This window comes from Miniopterus natalensis, chromosome 14 (assembly GCF_054644295.1).
Source record: "Miniopterus natalensis isolate mMinNat1 chromosome 14, mMinNat1.hap1, whole genome shotgun sequence".
Lineage (NCBI taxonomy): Eukaryota > Metazoa > Chordata > Mammalia > Chiroptera > Miniopteridae > Miniopterus > Miniopterus natalensis.
Genome location: NC_142094.1, coordinates 29172695 through 29194054, shown reverse-complemented (window position 1 = coordinate 29194054; position 21360 = coordinate 29172695). Strand labels below are relative to the sequence as shown.

The window sequence follows — 21360 nt, the reverse complement described above, 5'->3', positions numbered from 1 at the left end:
GTGTGGTGGAGGAAAAGGGATGATACTGATCAAAGGGTATAAACTTTCAGCTATAACATGAAGAAATTCTGGAAACTCAGTGTGCTGCAGGGTAACTGTAGCTAATGATAATGTATTATATACTTGAAATGTGCTAAGACAGTAGATCTGAAGTGTTCTCATCACACAAAATAAGTGATAACTATTGAAGGTAATAGATATATTAATTAGCTTGATTGAGGAAATCATTTACAATGTGTGTGTGTGTGTGTGTGTGTATATATATATGTATATATATATATATATGTCAAAACATCATGTTGTACATCTTAAAAAAAAAATGGATTCCATAAAAGAACACCCGATTCAAGCAGCAAAATAAAGTAAAACTTAAAGGCTTACTAAAGCAGTTTTTTGTTTGTTTTTTTAAGTATCTTTTTTTGAAGTGAACTGTTATTACCTCTTAAGACCTATTTGAGACTACTAGACCAGAATGAAGCTGAGTTCTTTGGGACTTCCACATCTGATTGATTTCAAGATAACTTAGCTAACAACTTCAACAAAATAAGGTGAATCAAGGTCAGGGTGGACGCCGAGAGTGTTAAAACATCAACATCCCGCTCAAGATGTCTAAATGAACAGTACCACCTTAAGTCACAACACTAACTTCTCTTCCTTAAAAAGAGTCTGTAATCTTGCTGACCAATCTGCCAGAAGTGTTGAACAGGTCACCTGAGTAATGCTGGCAAAGCACTTTGAAGAGAAAAAGCAGCATATTAAATGTCAGTAGTCAAAGGTGCTTATCTTCTAGGGGACTATCTTGAGCAAATCTTTAATCCCAGGCTGGCTACCTTCTGCCACCATGCACATTTTTGAGAGCCCCTTACAAATGAGCTTAACTGAAAGAAATGGGAAGGTAAATCTGCTGATACAGGGGAAGGGGATGTGTGTATGGGGTGTGGGGTGTGTGGAATGGGGTTGACAGGGAGAGGAAGAAACCTATCAGCTTAACCACCCTTCTGGATTAGGCATCTTCTCCCTTTCTATTACTGAGATCATTGAAAATTGCTAGTCTTAAAAAAATAAATGTGTACTTTCTCCTGAAGAAGCCTCCAATTTGCACATGACTTACTAACACATCAAGTAGTACATAACAATATATGACTAAATTATACATGAGATCATCCTCACTTAGCCTCAAAATAGGCCACGTCTAACCCAAAGGATCTGGAATCCTAGGCTGTGAGGTAAATGAGAAGAGTTATAATGTGACAGTTGCCTCCAGGTACAGGAAGGCTATAATAAGGCCTCCAATATTAACCAAAAATTCCCCTCCACAGTTACCATTCAAATAGCCAATGCAACTGCACGCTGCTTTAGTTAAACCTTCTAAACTGGTCACCCTTTGAAGTCCGGCCACTTGTCCTCTTAGGCATAAAACCCTTGGGTCAATCTAGTCTGAAAGGGAAAGTCTGCAAAATGAAAGCAACCTAATCAGAGAGGGAGAGGGCTGGGCAGCTGCCCCATTTCTCTCTTTTCATTGACATATGCCCCTCTATCAACAGGACGGAAAGGAAATGGAAGGTGCTCATTCCTTAGTGATCGGTTGGCAAAGAATGCCTTTCTAAAAGTTTTTTGCTTGCAAACACTCACGCTTACCCCTATTCTCTTAAATCACAGCTCATTTTCTTTTTGTTTTGTTAAAATTAGATTTATTTCTAGAGAGAAAGCATAAAAGAATAGAATCTCAAGGGGGAATGGCATTTTAAGATGCTAGAAGATTATGTACATTGCCCTTGGTATGTGGTTGTTCATACCAGGTTTGACAACCACCAATAGTGAGCATATTAGTGAGGACAGAAACCCAAATTATGCCGGCTTAAGACACCATCTCCCAGGGGTAGGCGGGGATATGGAGATTAATTTACCTGTTTATACAGTGAGAAAGTCTGGGTGATACTAACTATAGGCGTGGCTGAATCCAGCCATAGCTCAAAAGATGATAGGAATCCTTGGTCTTCATGCTCCACCACCCCCTTTATAGCTTTGGGTTCACATCATCTTTATAGCTTAGCAACCCCCCAAAGGCTAAACAAAGTCTCAAATTTAAGTCTCACTAGACTGGCTAAGATTTTACATTTCACCCTAATGTAATTACTGTAATCCAGGAAAAGGAATGCTCTGAAAGGCCAGTTTGGAGGCTCATCCTTGGATGAGAGGGCGGATTTCAACCCCTTCTAAACTACATTGACTGAGAAATGGGTGAGAAATGGGGGCAGAGGTTTGAGCATCAGATCCTATGGCGGCCACCTAAAGAAAGTGGAATTGGTGCACGCAGGCAAAAACAACCAGCGTCTGTAAGTGATTTCTGCTCTCCTCCCATCTTTGAATAACTACCAGAAATCATATTGAATTAAATGTTTCTGCGGGCAATATACATCCCTTGGCCTTACAAATACTTCTAGGGTCATTCAAAGGAAGTTTAATTAATTAGTTAGCCTTCAAAATATTCTTAGACCACTATCATGCCTTCTACCTCATATCCATGTAAAGGTTAAATATTTCCATTCCTCTAATGATATCTTATATGCCGTAATTTTAAGCAGACTCATTTTCTTCATAATTTTCATGACTTGTTGCTGAATATAAGCTGTCAGTTCCTTTTAAAGCGCATTAAATAAGAACTTATTATTAAAATTAGAAATAAGCATAATAAAGAACACATGTCTAAACAGAATCTTTCATGCTAAAAATGGATAAAGATGATGGTACCACACCCACATATATATATATATATTTTTTTTCTTTAATAAGCATGTGTAGTTTTTTAAAAATCCTCACCCGAGGCTATGTTCTTTTTATTAATTTTTTTTTTTTTTTTGAGAGAGAGAAAGGAAGAGAGAGAAACATCAATATGAGAGAGAGACATCAATTGGTTGCCTCCCCTACGCGCCTCAACTGGGGATTGAACCTGAAACCTGGGTATGTGCCCTGACCGGGAGCCAAACCCGAAACCTTTTTGGTGTACGGGACAACACTCCAACCACCGGAGCCACCCGGCCAGGGCGGTGCCACACCCAGAGTAAGAATCCCAACAAGTGTGAAATCCTGGAGGACAGAGAGGAAAGCTCGGGCTCTTTGCTGGCTTCCTCCCACTCACTCGCGCTGGGCCGTGCAGATGTGCAGTGTAACTGTGGACGGGTGTTCAAAGGAGGCAACCTGGAGCCAGATGGCCAGTGTCTCGGCCATTTCCAGCTGTGTTCCCTGGGGTGAGTTACTTAAGCTGTCTGTACACTTCAGTTTCTTCATCTTTTCAGTGGAGCCAAGAAATTCTCTCATAGGATTTTTGTGAAATGTAAATGAGTTAATGCTGGTAAAACTCTTAGAATAGTGCCTGGCACAGAATAGAAGCTCAAAATTAGCTGTTTTCACCACCATCACCATAAGCATCACCGCCGTATTTCCTGACGTTTATGGCCTCTCATGACCAGTACTCCGCTGATGTAATGGGGATTGGCTGACCTGAATCATGCATAGCAAGTTAAGCCATACCAGACAGCGCTTTCAATAATTAAGTCAGAAGATATGACAGAACCAATCTATTCTATTCATCTTAGACAACTGGCCTTCAGTTTAGGGTCATCCCTTTTGTCTATTACTGCCTACTTGGAAAGGAATGCTTCCAAGAACAGAGAGATGTTGCTCCAAGGCTATGTGACATGTGCAAATCTGAGCTCATAAAACAAACACATTAGACGTTGACTGACCAACACACAAGAAGATCCCAGGCAGAGTGCTTTAAGTCAGTGATTCCCACTTAGAGGCGCATTCCACAATCACCTGTGGAGCTTTAGAAGAAACGCACACGCCCAGGGACCCAGTCAGGGAAATGCTCATTCTGTCAGCATCTTGTTTTCCAAGCAGCCACGGATGATTCCAATGTGTGCTCCCACAAGGTAGGGGGTTTTCAATTCTGGGTGCATTGAAAAATGCAATGCCTAGCCCCGCCCAGGTCCACTGAATCAGAAACTGAGCAGTTGTCTTTGCAACAGTTCTCTAGGTGCTTCTCATGAGTGGTCAGGACTGACAGTCACTGCTTTAAATAATCAGATCTTCTGACAAATGCAAGATGTTATTTATTGACATATAACTTTCAGAAACATATCTACAGGTGGCTCTTAATTAAAAGGTAAAGGAGAGGTGAAAGAATAGGCAGTTCATAGATAACCCTACATCACAGTCAAAAAAAAAAGAGTCCACTCTTGACTGGGGGGAGTTAAGTGGTTTACAGACTAATCCTGATTAGGGCCCAGCAAGGACCGAGGACAGGCTCACTTGTCCCAACTCCGTTCCCCAGCCCTGGCCTCCAGCACAGGTGGCGGGCCTGTGGGAATTATCCCGGGTCTCAACTGTCCTGTAACTGTGGTTAATATGCAAACTGATTAATCATCAGCAGGATGATAACAAGGCAACGGCCTTGTGTGGGTGAGGTCTACTCATGTTGAAAAAGCTCGCGGAGAGTTAATTTTTATACATTTTCCGCCTTAACTGGTCAAGGCACCTTTGGGCAATGACAGGGCAGTTTTCAGTGTGACAGTAAGTCCTGTCCCACTGCTCTGGGAATTCTAAGCACTGAAGACCGCTGGCATGCGTTCAGCCAAAACCAATACTGTGGGGGAACTCCGTTCTGAAATTTATATAGATTCCGAGGCATGAGAGGCATAAACTAATAATTTTGTACTTAAATTCTAATATAAAGTGTGTACATGAACTGCTCAAGTAAACGCTGCTCATTAGCCTCGCACAGTGTAACTGGACTCTTCCCCCTGAAGGCCTCTTGTGAGGAAATTAGCCTTTTCTCTCTCTTCTGTAATGAATGAGACACTAGAGACTAAATAGGTTAATATACCTCTTTCAGAATTTGTCTTCCCCTTTCCTCCAAGCTTTTATTTTGAAGGTGTTCATACAAATAAAAAAGTTGAAAAACCGGTATAAGGAATGCCCATATACACCCCACCTCGGTTCAACACTTAACATTTTGCCACATTTGCTGTTTTTTCCCCTTTCTTCACACACATACACACTTTTTTTTTTTGACTGAACCACTTGAAAATAAACAGCTGACTTAATAATGACTTCATTCCTGAAAACTTCAGCATGCATACCCCTGAAATGGACACAGTCCCCTGTATAGCTTCAATACTGTTAACACTGCTAAGAAAATTAACAATTTCCTAACAGCATGGCCAGTACATTTTCAAATGCGCCCCCAACTGTCACTGAGATGTCCTTATGCCTTTCGTGCTTTTCTTCAAATCTCTGGTGAATTTCTTATGAAGGTGTGCGGCCAGGAGTGAGGTTATATGCTCACTAAACAGGCTCTTTCCTCAAGGAATGCTTGTCAGGCCGTGGAATGCTCTGTGGTCATTAAAGGAAGCAACTCCCTGCTTCTGTAGTTATCAGCTTTAGGTTTCTTTGCAAAGGTCTCAAGATGTCCTAAACCCTCCGACCCCTGCCTGGTCAACAGAAGGGTTGTGACATCTGCAGAGGGGCTTTTGAAATGGAAGCAGCAGCAAACTGAACAAAAGAACATCGGTTTTACCTCAACACTTCTCTTTAGCCTGTATTTCTTTTCACAAATCCTCATTGTGAGTCAATGCCGCCCCTCTGCTCTACTTGAGGGAGCAGGTCTAGGTAGAAGCTAATAGAGGTAATAGTGTGAGAACCCTCAGAAGTCTGTCTGTAACCTCACAGCATCACAAACATTTACATTTTACTTTAAGGTGGAGGCACAGAATTTGGGAGGTAGTGTAACTATGGCAGTAATAATGGTGGTAATAGTGGCGGAGGCGATGGAGGCAGTGGAGCGGTCACAGTGGTGGTGGCAATAATGGTGAGGTTCTGGTGGTGGTGGTCCCCATTTCAGGTCCTTGCCCCAAAGCAAATATATATTCAGAAACATAAACCATAATTAGGTTCAATCAAGGATTTGCTATTCCGATACAGAACTAGACACATGTTATATATAAGAGAAAAATGTCACTGATACCCAAAGAATATCTTTTCACAAGTTTTGTGGGGTTTCTTTAGGGCATTGAGAATAACAGGCATTTCTACACTTGTAAGTATTATCAATATACCCACTAACAACTCATTTCAATCGGGAACATGAAGAGATCAGGATTACCTGACTAGGATAGCGACCACAGCCAACCAAGCAAAGAATTTAGAAAATCTCAACCAATACCAGGGTAACACCTTACACTGAAGACCTTAACTTCGTTATTTGAGACAAGTGGTTTTTTAGTGTTAATACCCACTTAAACCATGACATGCTATGGCACCTGTAATCATTCTACAAAGGGTGTTTTTGCCTGAACAAACACTGAATAGCCACTGTATTCACCCTGTAAGGTCTGCTTGCTAAGAATGTTCTAGAGAGTGTAGAGTAATAAAATGTTTATTGTAGGTCCTTGTGAAGTACAATGCACATCTGTGTGCCTGGAAATCAGCATCTCCAGACACGTGGGAGTCCCAAAGATCTGACTGTCTGCTGCTTAACCTCTAGCTTGGTGATAAGTGACTCTCACTTATGTATCTGCTCCAATTTACATTCATTGTGCAGCAAATAAGTCCAGCATCATTTCACCAATCATTTATATTGTTCAAATATTATAAGCCACCATCAAAATTAGTTTTATGGTCCAGTTTCATTCATCATCACATCAGGAATGCAAATTTAAAATCAGGTATTGTGTGTATCTAGAATAATGAACCATCCTGAGCCCATATGCAGCAGGACTATGTCGCTGGGACTTCTTGTATTAAATCAATATCTATTCAACCACAATTATTTAAAAAAAATTGCACAAACACCAAATGAACTTAGTGGAGATTCTGGTAGAAAGCAAAACACCATCACATCTTGAAAAGGCCTATTTCAGGCAGCTTTGAAACTAAGGGATCAAAAATATGACCAATCTATAATCTTTAATTACTTGCTAAAAACAATTCTAGCAAATTTCAACATGCATACAAAGTTTAGCAAAACCAAACATTCAAGTGGATAATGTATGCAACTTTAGCTACCCATTATTATTAACCCTTTTTTTCAAAAATTAAAATAGATTTCACCTAGAAATGAGAAAAAAGATCCATGCCTTGCCTAGGACTTTCTGAGTTTCTCGCTGTGGGATTTTAGGGACTCACCCGAAAAAGAGAGGGATCTTTCTGTTTATGGCACAATTGATTTTTTTCTTTAATTGGCAGTACAGGAAGATTTACAAATGTAAAATCAAACATTCAGAAACACAGTTTTTGTTGTGGGACAAAGATTTGGATTCAAACATACAAGTAAAAGTTTAACAATCAAAGACTATTTTAAAAAGAATGCCTGCCTACCTGCTCTTTGGATGGCACAAGGAGTTCTTCGATCATCATGCTGTCCCGGGCATAGGAGCTTCTGTTCAGGGTGTAAGACCTATCCGAACTGAAGGAGCGGAGGCTGTTGTATTTACAATTAACCATTCAAGAGTGGTAGATGATGATGAGATGGAGAAAAGAAAATTAATGCATGCAACTTTAAAAACAGGCAAGGTGGCTAAAAATATCAACCAACGTTGTTTTTGAAAAGACATCGTCAAAAAGAAAATCCCTTTTATTTGAGGAAATCTCTTAAGCTTGGGCAATCTCATGATCAGGTTTTGTTTAAAATCAGGCCAATTGGTGTTAAATCTGTGAGAAGGTGAAATGCACGAAAACTTTGGATGTTGCATGGTGACAGTCGAACCAACAGGACAACTGAGAAGAACCAGATGATTCCAGATAATCTGATGACCTGAGAGATTTTTCTATGGTAAGACCTTATGTTAGGGTCTCCTCTCTTTCTGGTCCAAATCTGTCTAGCTTGCACTATTATATGAAATTATGTCTGCTATAAATGGTTCTGTTTATATGTCTTTGGGAAGTAGATATGAGTTTAACATATCGAGAGGTTTAGAGTTGCTACTCATGGAAAGCATCAAGTAAGTAAGTAGTGTTATGAATATACCCTACATGATCTTCTCCGCCAGCTTGCTGGCCTTGAAAATTCTAATCCCATGTGTGGTTATTCTTTCTTCCCTTGCTCTCCTCTTTGCTTACGTGCTCCTTCTACCTCTCTCCTTCCCAGCCACTTTCAAACCCTCTACACAGCCCCTGAACTTCCCAGAGTGCAAGCTTTCTTATGTCTTTAAGTGCCACTCACCACACTGATCTCTAAACTAAAAACCAATAGGAAACTGGGGGGTGGGTGAAATGTTTGAAGGTGGTCAAATGGTACAAAATTCCAGTTATAAGATAAGTAAGTCCTGGGGATGTAATGTACAGCACGGTGACTATAGTTAATAATGCTGTATTGTATATTTAAAAGTCGCTAAGAGAGTAGATCTTAAAAGTTCTTATCACAGGGGAAAAATTCTAACTATGGTGGTGATGGATGTTAACTAGAATTATTGTGAAAATCATTTTGCAGTATATACATATATCGGATCACTGTTTTATATCTGAAACCAATATAATGTTATTTGTCAATTACATTTCAATCTTAAAAAAAAAAATGCAATAGAGAAGGGACCCTGGTAACCCTGCACGTGTCCATGTAGGACACGCAGGTGATCTGAGCCTTGGCAGGAAACCTTGTGATGCTACAGGAACACAGAGGATGGAGGCTTGTGGGGAGCGGCTTCAGGCCATGTCCCACATGCCTCCCTATCTCACCTGCCATGGTGGGCTGTTGCCAGGCAGCATTTCACTGCCTCCTGAAGCTTCCTACCCAGCCCTCCTTGCAAGAGAGTGGCAGAATATGGAACCACTGAGCTGCAGCCTAGAGCTGGCTCTGCAGCAATGGGGCATCCCACAGCTAGTGAGGCAGGCAGACAGCCCCTTTGTTTCGGTGTTACAGTTTTTGGAATGGGGAACAAAGGCCATGGCAGTTGGCATCCGTCACTGCCTCTGTAATTAATAAACTGTCTGAATGTAAATGTGGCTGCTTGAATCTTTACCAGTAGATTCAGTCAGACTCTGGCCTTGGCCTTGTGTGTACTAGACAGGGGAAAGAGCAAAGCAGAGGTAAATGCAGAATGACTTTTTGCTTTGCACAAAATGATTTCTTTCCCCCTCTGCACTGACTATACTAAAGGTTACCCCAAAGTGGGTATTTTTACATTAATATGCAGAGGCCCTTGAATTACAGGTATTATTCGAAGTGCCTACATAAATGGGTAGGTACATTCTTCTAGGATTAGAGCCTTAGCTTTCACCAGAATCTTAGAGGGATCTCAGACTCCAAAATGGCCGTTAAGCAAATATTTACAAAGCAACTACTATGAGCTAGTCAAAATATTAAAAACAGGATATAGAAGCAAAAAAAGAACAAGCATTATCCATGTACAGAGGAGCTTCCCTAGGAAATCACGTGACCTTGAACCCTTGCACAGTCGGGCCTTCTGTGCCCAACCATAACTCCTAACTTTTTCTCCCCACCCTTCATTTCAGTTGCAAACATTTCTTTGTTAGTCCTGTTTCCAGTTGCAAACATTTCTTTCTGTTATTCCTGTTTCTAGCCCCCTTACATTCTCTCAAGTATGATACAAGCCTCCTAAACGCCAGAATACTCTTTCTTACTCTAACTCAACACTGTTCAACAAAACCTTTTGCGACGGGATTGTTCTAAATCTGCACTGTCCACTGCAGTGTCCCCTGGCCACGAGCGGCCACCAAGGACCTGGAGGGGGGCCAGGGACTGAAGAACCGAACTTGTAATCTTATTTAATTTTAACTGGTCATCATCTAAATAGCCCTGTCGCCAGGGGCTACACTATCAGACACTGCAACCTCTAAGTACTCATAGCAAGGCTCTGTTTTGTCCCAGGGATGTGATTTGAGAGGCTCACTCGCATCAGACTTTCATTCCTTTAAGCTGCGGTTCCTGCGGTGTAGGCTAATATTGGTGGTAGGTGGGAAGAGCTTTACTGCAAATGTGGGTGAAGACTTAATAGTTTTAAGAAAGAATTACATATTCATTTTAATTTCACTTTTTAAATATATCTAAGGTGGGTTGATATATTTTAGACATCCTCTGTTTCTTTTAACTTATATAGGCGTGCCAACTGCGGAACAAAGCCCAGATTGGGAGCTATCAACGGAAAGGCCTAAAGACGGCTTCGTTTTATACATCTAAAGTCCTTACTCCTGAATGTTCCAGACCGACTTACATCAGGCAGATGGAGCCAATTAAATCCATCAAGCTTCACTGGGAATCCTTAATACATCGAAGTAATTTCAGCTACTAAAATTAGACAGTGTTTGCATGGGGATCTGGAAAGCATTAAATTGTTTTTAACTAAGGTCAGCTATATTATTGGTAGCCATCAGTATGCCCTAAGTGTTAAATAGAGGAAGTGTTAGAAAACCACATGCCTGAGAATTCTTAAAATGATACTCAAGTGCCTAGCACAACTCAAATAAAACAGCAACCAGCAAACAAACAGCTCTTCAATACTTTTTCTTTAAGTCCGGTGAAATTTCTCCAGTTACTTCATGCACTATATGAACTTTGTTAAGGGAAAGAGATTCCTTAAGTATTCAGTCTATTTTGCATGAGTAACATTTCTTCTCATACATTTAGTTACTTGCTAATTTCCTCGGAATTGCAAAAACAGGTTGGCTAAAGCTGAGCAGAGGGAAAAAAAAAAAGCACGTGGCAGAACAACACAGCACAGCACATCACATCACATCACAATGCAGAGGAAAATAAAACTGAGAAAGTGAGTGAGGGCAGGGCAGAGAAGCACTGGAAAAGTGCCGTTTCTTACCTGATCTTGGGACTATTTTAAAGTATTTTTTAGAAAAACAGAGGAGAAGAAGAAAGCAAAAAAAAATCAGACAGGGAAAAAAGAAAAAATGTTATGGTTGAATGAGTTACACATTTAATGTATTCCTTTTTAAATGTTACACTCAGAATATACGTGGCAATACTTAAGAATACCTGAAAACATATTGGATTTATGATTTATTTTTATATTTGCCTCTGAGCATAACATGAGTTGCCAATGTAAAAAAAATGAGTTACATATAACAGCAACAAATAATAATAATGGTGCAATCAAAACCAGAAGTGTGAATACCTTAGAATTATCGTGGGAAAAAATGATGAGACAATATTCTCGTCTCATCACTTACTAGATGTCAGCTGCTATGCTTTTCTATACACAAATGAGTAATCCACAAAATGTTACCTTTAATATACTATTTTAGGAAAAGAATCAGCTAGTTATTGGATTACAAAAGCTATTAAATCTTTAAATAGAATTTTCCCTTGAGATCCTTTAAGATTCTGCAGATTTTCAGTTATAACTTGTTGCTACCCATGGTTACAAGAAATATCACATATTACAAAAAATTATTTCCCCTTCTGGTTAATGACACCTGTTACAAGAAGATTTTAAGGCCTTTTATATACTATATATTTATAAAGCAAAAATTCTACTAAGTTACATGAGGTTCCAAATTCTGTTAAAAATGACTAACCAGAAAACACATCAATTCAGTATCTTAACTGGCCGCATAAAGGATACTGGGAATTAACTCTCAGGTTTACTTTGTGGGAAGTGCCATTTACTCTTAGTCAATGAAACTTTTTACAACAGATACTTAAACTATAGGAAAATGTCCCCAGGGCTCTGGTTTAGGTGGTTTAATTATTAGCTTTAAAATAACTTGACTGTCAGCAAACAAGCTGTTAATCCAAACAGGAAAAAGAAGTCCCCAAATTCTGGACAAGGTCCTGTTTCTTTCAACCGGCGTCAGATAAGTTTGAGCCAAGGTTTTCCACATACCAAGGTCTTATGCTTTAGCTGTAAGGACTGGAGTTGCCACCATTCCTGCCTGTGACTCCTGGTAAGTCACTGTCATACTCCTAACATGCCCCTTGTAAACAATCGAATGGGAGAATTTTAGAACAGATACTCAAATCCTTGGCAAGCAATCCTAATAAAATATAATTTTTTTAACCAAAGATGCCATTTTAAGTCTCAATCATGAATTATCCTTTCAGGAATGAAGAGAGCACAGTGATCAATCAACACAAATATTTCTTACTCTTTGGAAAATAAGATTTTTCTTTCACTATAGAACAAAATTTAATTTTGAACCATGGAACCCAGATCGGTTCTCCCAGTTTTGTCTGTGAGCTCTTTAGCTACTATGCTTGAAGCATGACTGGGGGGGGGGGGGGGGGACGACGACAAACAATTAACACGTTCAATCACATAAAATTAAGGACTGAAAACCACAAAAGAAACAGCGGGGCACGTACGCTGGAGTGAAGAACATTTCACCAAATTCATGTTCTCATCCAAAGAGCACATTTGGGGACAATGGTGAAAATGAAAATGATTTTGGTGTATGACAAATCATGGCTGTTTTAAATTACCTATGAGAAACACAACAGTAAAATACCTGGCAGAACGGGCCCCGAGACTAAAGCCCATGTAGCCCTCGGCAGGCAGGGAATCATCGCCCAGTTCCTTAAGGTCCTGCGGCCCAAGATACTTGTCAGTGTCCCCTGTCATCGCATCTTCACCTGCGGAGGGACAAAGCAAGCCGAAATCAGAAGCTTCCCTTTTGAAAACGTGTCTGTTGTGGAGAAACCCGATCACCTGGTTGTCAGCGAATCCCCCATCTCTCAGTCATCGTCTCCTGTCCCCTGGATAATATTTGTAACCGCCGTTTAGGGGGGGGAAAGCATAAGCAGAGGTTAGCTCGGGATTTCCAGAGTGAATTTAAGGAGCAGGAGAAAAAGCTGCTGGTGTTAAGTATCAATTTTCAAACATTTCCCCTACAGTATCTCCTTTCTCCCCCTCAAGCCCCCATCTGCTAGAAAGAAGGACCTTGGATGTTAATTCGTTTCCCTGAACTCACTGTGATGAGGCAGCTTGTTTGAATGGACGGAGGGGCAAAGCCAGAACCACCTCTTCTTTACTGTCCAGGAAATGATCCGGGGAAGGAAGGGGCTTTTGCTGAAATGGTCTCACACCCGCATTTCAGTCTGGGTGGGGCTTATTGAAGAAACTAGCAAGTTACTTAATCTGAACTATTAACCGCTCAATTGAGGGCCCTTGAATCCCATCAATTTTCAACTGTTTCTACTATCAAACTAACAACCCAGTCCTGCTGCCCGGCTGCCTGAGCCCTACTCGGAAAGTAGCTCTTCCTTCCATAGAGATCAAAAGGGGGTTTCAGCAGTCTGGAAAAGGGGCTACATAAATTGCTCTTTAGCCATCTATACAAAGAGTTAATCACATAAAATACTTTTACTAGCTACATATGCATAACATGACCTCACACGGAAAAACCACATTCCAAGAGTGACGGGGCAGGTTTTCCAGATGCCTTTTGCCCTCTGGGACGGTTCCCATCCTTGCAAAATACAGCACAGGCTATGGAAAAAGTTCCTTCCGCAAACAGGCAAACTCTATCTCCTTTTTATGACTCTCATTCTCTTTCTGGACACAAACTTGGCCGGCCACGTGAGATTTCAAAAGCATGTATGTTATGTTTTCTCAAAGGTAAGTGATTCATCCGTTCCAGCTCTATTTTCCAATTCCTTTCTCAGTACCGTTTATACTTTCCATTCATTTAAACTCAGGAAACCACAAGAGCTCATCTTTTAAACTACCAATCAAGTCTAAAAATACAGTCAACTACTGTTTTTGCAAATGTAAAAACTACACAGATCACCTTTCTTCTGCGACCCAGTACCAAGAGATTATTTTAAGTGACTATTTACAGCTGGGCTAATTCGCACGAGCGCCGCAGTTGAGACAAAAACAGTGCACACCAAGTACAACTTAAAGAAAGGTCTTACTCTGTCGCAAAGCCATTTCCACCAGGCCGGGCTGATCAGACGTTTCCCTGAGGTTTCCAGGAATTCCTTAACCAGTGATTTAGAGTCTACCTCCAAATCAGCCCAAACAAACCAATCCCTGGTTGTATCCACCGTCTTCACCACCACCGCCGGCTTCCTCTCAGCATCTCCGTCTCCTCGTAGGCAACTGAGGAATTACACATCTTTTCCTACTCATCAGAGTTCAAAGATTTTCAATATTTCAGACAAAAAAAAAATACACAAAACCAAGAACAAAACCTGGCTACTCTAATTGAGATTAAGATCCTTTTGATCACTGCGCAGACATCCTTTTAAAGCGCCTTCTGATTGGATTAAAAACTCCTCTGGCAAGCCTCTAGCAAGACCGAATGGTGACATAAATGCGAGCCCTGAGTTATTTGTATGTAAATATGAGGGCAGCTCCAGTGTAGACTTTCGGTAATTTGATCCCAGTGCTCGGAGCCTACCCGGGTAACCGAGACAGCCTTCCACAGAGGGAGAGCCAGGGAGCAAGGTGCTGCGTTTAATTAGGGGGTGACTCTTCCTCCACAGGATCGAAGAGCCGGCCAACCCAGGTAGAAGAAAAACAGAAGAAAACAAAGAAGCGGCCCAGCGGGGAGTGGCAGGGAGCTGCAGGCAAACTTTCAACTTTGTTCTCAGCTGGGAACACCGGGAGCCTCAGTTATTTATGGTCCCTGTCAGGTGGAAGGAGGGGAAAAAAAGAGAGAGGGAGGGCCTGCCCTTGAGATGAAGTTGTGCAACTGTGGGGCAGAGGGAAGCAGCAGTGGTTCCCATCCCTCTCCTAGAAGCCCTCGAGAACGCCTCATCATCGCTGCTTTTTAGCAGGAGTTGGAGAAGTGAGACCAGCTAAGCCAGTGGATATGCTGCTTTATTTTTGGCACAGGTTGTTTCAACTCTAATGCACTCAAAGAAGCTAACTGGCTCTCCCTCTTGGAAGGTCTCTGGAGAGAGGGGCAGGGGTGGGGTGGGGGTGGGGGTGCTAGAAAGGTCTTGCTGCAGTGGGTAGGTGTTTCCGTCCCTTTGCTGTTACACCGTTTCCCTCGCTCTGGGACTCCTGGCAGCCTGCACAGCTGCTCCACCCTGTTTGTGTTGGCAGCGCTGGGAACAACTAAGCGGGACCTCTGCACCCTCCATCTGGGTACACTGCACAGGCTATTTCATTATGCTTTTTCAGAATAAATGGAGACTCAGGCTAGAAAGTAAGTAAAGGGTTTGAAACTGTCCTGCTGAAGGAAGTGGTCTGCAGCACTTTTCATGATAGTGCATCTATCTCTTGGATTGTTATGTAAATATACAGACATTTGAATCTGAAGAGCTGACAAAGTGGGAAACAGATTTGGTTTTACTGGAGAAATGCATAAATAACTGTATCAATGAATGACTCATGGAATAGTAAGAGGATATGACCCCTGGTGTTTTAATATGACCAGCCTGGCTGTAATCAACATTGTAAATACACAGAAATAGAAGGGAAGACATTTATAATGCCTACTACATATTGAAAAATATTCCCAAGAGAAAGAATGATTTCCAACCCTGTAGAGAATGGAAGGGAAAGTCATGGTTAAAATGGAGAGAATGTCTAAAATGTTCATCTGTATTCCATGACTGTCTCTCAAAGGTCCTCACGGGGACAGCAAAGAGAAGGGTCCCTCCTCTTGACTTTGTGGTCAGCCTCTCGCTACTCCTTCACACCCACCTTGCCCTGTTAGACAGAATTCCTGAAAGTCTTTTAGACTTTGACCCACTGCATTGAGTGCACTCTCTTGATGGAACCTTGACCCTCTCCTGCATCAGAGTAATTTCTCCAATCCCTGACTCTTTCTAGAACTCCTCCCACCCTCACTCATAATCTTATGTGAGATGTCCCTCCTGTGGGCTTCCCTTATCAGCGTGTGTTGTCAGTAGAAACATCTGCTTTGTCTCTCCCACTGGATGGTGAGATACCCCAGATTAGGAACTGAATTTTTCATGGACCTGGCATATTGTGAATACTTCGTAAATATTTGAATAAATGTTCATGATTGCTTTTATTAAAGAGGTTGGTGGTTTTGCTTTCTCTCCCATCTACATTCCACAGTCACTTAGCACTCTTTGGCATGCCAAGCTTGATGACTGTTTGGTATACATACAGTAAAATGTCAATAGACTTCAGTTTTCATTCCTCTTTACCCATCCTTCTCAGACTTCAGAAATGGTCACTATGAAACCAAAAGAAGCCTGGGGTGGGAGTGGGAGCTGTCAATACATTTGGTCAAAGATGAATTAAAATAGCCTTATGACATTAAGTAATTAGGCAGTCACCACTTCAGAAAAGTGAAAACATTTCTTACAAGTTAGGGAATTTAGAAATAAAGGCAATGGTATTATTTTAATGCAGTTTTGCACAGTAGGTGTTCTGGATTAAAATCCAAGTTACACCATTACTGCTTTGGTGATCTTTGGAACACTCTTTACTCTGAGTCAGTTTCAACCTCTACAAAACTGGGATAATAACTCTGCCCCCAATAACCTCTTGGGGGGATTAAATGAAATAATGCACAAAGTAAAGGCTTAATGAGCCCTAATTGTTACTATTATTCTGTAACACAGCCTTCTCTAGTGCCCAAGCATCTGGATGTATGAACTTATATAGTTAGCATTTAAATTGCTACTGTTTATACTGGTAAGGGCAAAATCCAACCATAGCAGCAAATTGTCCCTGCTCCCTACTGGCCAACACAGGGCCTGGCTCATCATAGGTATTCAACAAATATTTCTTGATTGAATGAATGAGTGGACAATAATAATAAAGCTAATTCACGTTCCTTTCAATAAATACAATATTCTATAACTACTGTATAGTACAACATAATACTGTCCCAAAGATTAGAAAGGAATGAGATGAACTGTGTTGAGTGACTTATTAACTGCCTCTAATTCATTCTATAATCCACAAAAACTTTGGTAAGTGGCAGCTTCTGACCAATACTTCTTATATAAGTGAGTATAAGCTAACAAAGGTAATTCCATTAACGGACAACACCCACACAACATCAGATATATTTAGTTAAAATATACACAGGGGTGGGCAAAAGTAGGTTTACAGTTATAATACAAATAATTAATACAATAATTAATAATAATATGAGTAAACTGTTTTGTGTACTTATAACTGTAAACCTACTTTTGCCCACCCTTGTATATTACCAGAAACACAAGTTTTCACTTACTAAGAAGTACTTGAGTGGGTTTATGTTTCCTAGAAGTGTGGTACACTGGCTTGACTCTTGAACAATAAAATGCAGGGGAAGTGATTCTGTATGACTTCTGAGTCTGAGTTAAAAGAAACCTTACAGTTTCTGCCTCAGTCTCTTGGAACATTTGTTCAGGGGGAGCCAATCCCAACGTAAGACATTTGGCTGCCCTGGGACCACCATGCTCGTAAAGAAGCTCAAGAAGCCACAAGAAGCCACATAGAGAGAGGTATCACAGAGAGACAGAGACGCCCAGCCGGCCCTCAGCTGCAGCCATCCTGGATGAGAGGACAGACCTTTGAATGAAGATGCCATATTCAACATCCTGCCATGTTACTCCTGCCTCAGCTGCTATTTGACTGTAATCTCATGAAAGATCTCAAGAACCCAGCTGAGCCCAGTCAACTCACACAACCATGGGAGATAATAAAAAATTATACCCCTGAGTTTAGAGATGGGTTGTTACATTGCAATAATTAGTGGAAACAGAGTGGAATGAGAAATGAGAAGGTCCATTTCTCAATGAGAAGGTAAGCCAGACAAGTCACACACTGGTTGCCTAATGCGTCCCTAATAAATTAGAGTTAGCTCCGTAGTGCATTATATGATTAGGGCTGACAAAGTACACTGGTGAATGCCACTAGAGGCCTCATCTTTTTAGTATTGATTTTATGTCTTTCAAAATTAGAAGCACTGGCGTTCTTTTTGTTAATCCATCTCTGACAGTATAACAACAAAGGCTGGAAAATGTTTAAAGAAAAACACAAAACACCTCAAATCTACTTTGATCCCACCTTTAACCAAATAACAAAAGCTGCTCAGAGGCTGTCATGTCCCAGCTATCTCCCCTTCCTATTTCTCCTCTATCATGACCAGGTTAAGAGAAGAGCTTTCCCGTACCACAATCAAACTTTCAAAGATTCATACACTTTGTCTACCGGGAAATAATACAAAATAGAATCAAGGACAAAGGAAGACAATACGCACATTAAATGATTACCAGGACTCTGGGCGGTCAAATATGTGAGCCCTCATTCCTTTTTCGATTTCATGTCAATGGCCTGGTGTTAGTACCTAGTAGGATACACCTAACCCAAAGTTCCTTGCAATCTTTCATTATGTCCACTAAATATCCTTTTCAGGCTCAATAAAACAAACAGTTCTTGTCCTAATATTTAGAAGTGTTTCCATGTCCTAGGAGTTCTTTTTTCTCTTTTTTAATTTTTTTGCATGCCATTTTCTTCTACTCTTTTCCCCCTTAAGCCCATCACCAAGGAATACTTTTTTTGCTTTCCCAGGGGTTGAAAATTGCTTTCCCATCTGAATGGAGACTAGAATCATAAAGTTCCTTAAGGTAACTATACCAAATTATATTGTCAGAAACTTTGCTTAATCCCTCTGCTGTGGAATGCAGAATCTCCCCAAGGTATAAATTTTGTAACATTATAAAGTTGCAATTAATAGTATAAAACACCTTAAATGATTAATAGAAGACCTCCAAATTAAATGGGATTTTTAAAAAGTTAGATTAGAAAGAATAAAGAGGAACTCAGTCTATATACTCCAGTGATTTATTAGGAGTTGGTTTCTTACTGGAACTCAGCAAGGAGTCTTACAGGTAAACAGTTAATGATCAGAATTTAAAAGATTTAAATTTACTATACTTGTTCTAAAAAACAAAAAAAAAAGAGTGATTTTTTTTTTTTTGATCATCACAGAGCAAAGAGAGATGAAAATTATTGAGAAAAGAAATCCTTTAACCATTTCTTGAGTACATTATAGAATAGTAGAATGAGATCACATCATTAAAATCAACACTACTATTTATTGAGCATTTACTATGGTCTAGGCACTGTTTGGTGTTTTACAAGTATTATTACCTCATATAATTCTCACAATAACATTATAAACTAGAACTGCTATCTCCATCTCAAGATAAAACCCAGTTCATACTGTTAGAGTAAGATCACTTAGAATATGGGGGAAATCAAATTCAAAATCAGCTGGTTTGACACAGGGCTCTATTTTTAACTACTGCAATATGGTATGCTATTGAATACATTCTATGAGAAATTAGTAACCAGATGTAAGCTCCTTGAGAGCAGATTTTTTTTTTTTTTTCTATTTTGTTTTCCATGTCCAGAACAGTGCCTGGCACATAGTACATGCTCAATAAATGTGTGCAATGAAAGTCAGTGATTGCCTTTGGAAACGGCAACTATATTACTGGAGCAAGGAGAAGGAGGGAGACTTACTTTTCACCAACAACTCTTGTACCTTGGGAATTTTATACCATGTGCATCTATCACCTATTCAAAAAACAAATAAAATTAAAACAAAACAAAACCAAACACAAGGACTGCAGGTAAGTCATTAGGCTGTGTGTTTCATACACCTGAAAAGGTATTTTGACATATAAAGATCTACCAGGTAGATACTATGATGTGTAGGTGTACCTGCAAATATCTGGCAACATGGAGAAGAAACTCAGTATTTTATCATATTCAACCTTACTTGCATCTTTAAGAAATGGGAGAGAAGAAAGGAGCGGACAAGGCAGAAGGAAGGAGATACCCGCTATTTATGTACTTCTGCTAGCTTCCCAGTGTTCTAAAGCAGTGGTTCTCAACCTGTAGGATGCATTAGGGTCACAAGTTCCCAAGTGGATCTGACGCTCCTGATCTAGGGACCACACTTTGATCACCACTGGTCTAAAGGATCCTTACAAATGAATGGCAATTAACTATTGGCAGTATTTATTCTACAGAATTAAGTATCTATTTTCCTGGTGGGAATTACTAAAACAAGTAAAACATCAGCTTCAGCAACTGAATTCAGTGAATCTAGTGGAGTGTCTCTCAATTTCAATGCATGTGTCACCTGGATACCTTGTTAAGATGCAGATTCTCATTCCACAGATCTAGGGAGACCCTGAGATCCTGCGTGTATAACAAACTCCCAGGTGACTGTAAGCCACACTTTGAGCAGCAAGACAGAAGAACACTGGGCTAGGACCTATGTTATGAGTAAAGCCAACTAGTGCCTTCGACGCACATAGTTTCTAGTAAAAGAGTTAAGACCAGGGCACAAACAATAATACAAAACTGTGCTACTGCTCCTGCTGGCTATAATTTCAGTGCTTGTATATGTGCTAGACGCTGCTGAGAACTTTATACTTTATATGCACGTCTCATTTAATCCTCAACTCTGTGAAGTAGGCACTCTTATTTCCCTTTTATTGGTGGAGAAGCAGACTCATCGAGGTTATTTTGTTTAAACTCACATGTCTAGTTAGTCATAGAGTCTAGATTAGAGCCCACGCAGATTGCAGAACCCAAGCTCTTCACCACCACACCACAATGACGAATGTACAAGAGAAATTATGAACTATTACAAGAGCTCAAAGGAAGACAGCATCCCATTTGATTGAGGAGATCAGGTGCTGCTGAATGGAGGGAGTGTGAGTAAAGACAGGGAGGGAGAAAGGAGAAAAAATGGGAAGTTGGCCATTCCCACCCAGAGAACAAAGCATGAGAGGGAAAGCGTGTGAGAATGCTCAGAGGAGAGGCAACTGAGTCGTAGGAAATGGGCTGGGTGGGCCATGTTTTAGGGTCCTTGAAATTTGATTATAGAATAACAACTGCCATCCAAGTGACAAGTGACATATATATTCATTGGCAGGTAAAAATGCAATTATTTGCTCACCTACATTTCTTTTTACCTGAAGACCCCAAATCGCAAAGCTCTCCCTCTTCCTCCCGCTCTGCTCTCTAATTCTCATGCTGCAGAGGAAGCAGGGTAGGTAGGTGTATGCATTTGACAAAAAAAGAGGGACTGCCATTTACTGAGCACCTACTATATGCCAGTCACTATTCTAAATGCTTCATAGATTTTATTTCTTTTCATCTTCACAACAGCTCTGTGTGGTATTATTAACCTCTTTAGAGGTGAGACAAATTAGATGCAGTATGTTTTGTTTTTTGAAGGTTCAAATAAGGAACATAAAACTGTAAATAGTTTTGAAGAAAAAGTATTTTCCATCAATTCAAAACCTTAATAAAAATACGTTTATCTCCACTAATATTTACAGAATAAATTTTTGTCATAGAGAATCCAAATGACTATATTTGCTCCCATATATTTTCCCTCATTCCCCTGATATTGGCATTCTCAGAAAAGCAAGAAAGCAGGAGTAGA

The 21360-nt window shown here is 40.4% G+C and overlaps 1 protein-coding gene across 3 annotated transcripts in view; it reads right to left on the bottom strand.

Moving 5' to 3' along the window:
- Positions 1 to 21360, bottom strand: part of ANK3 (ankyrin 3) — a 529049-nt gene that overhangs the window by 78122 nt on the left and 429567 nt on the right. Inside the window, exons 25-27 of one of the 3 annotated variants that reach the window (XM_087824408.1) lie at positions 19419 to 19472; positions 12478 to 12601; positions 7381 to 7483 (exon numbers count right to left, since the gene is read on the bottom strand). In XM_087824408.1, the coding sequence (XP_087680534.1) occupies positions 7381 to 7483; positions 12478 to 12601; positions 19419 to 19472 (281 nt within the window). Of the gene's footprint in view, positions 1 to 7380; positions 7484 to 12477; positions 12602 to 13885; positions 14274 to 19418; positions 19473 to 21360 lie in introns of those variants that run through there. The other 2 variants (XM_016220752.2, XM_087824409.1) reach the window with 2 other exon arrangements.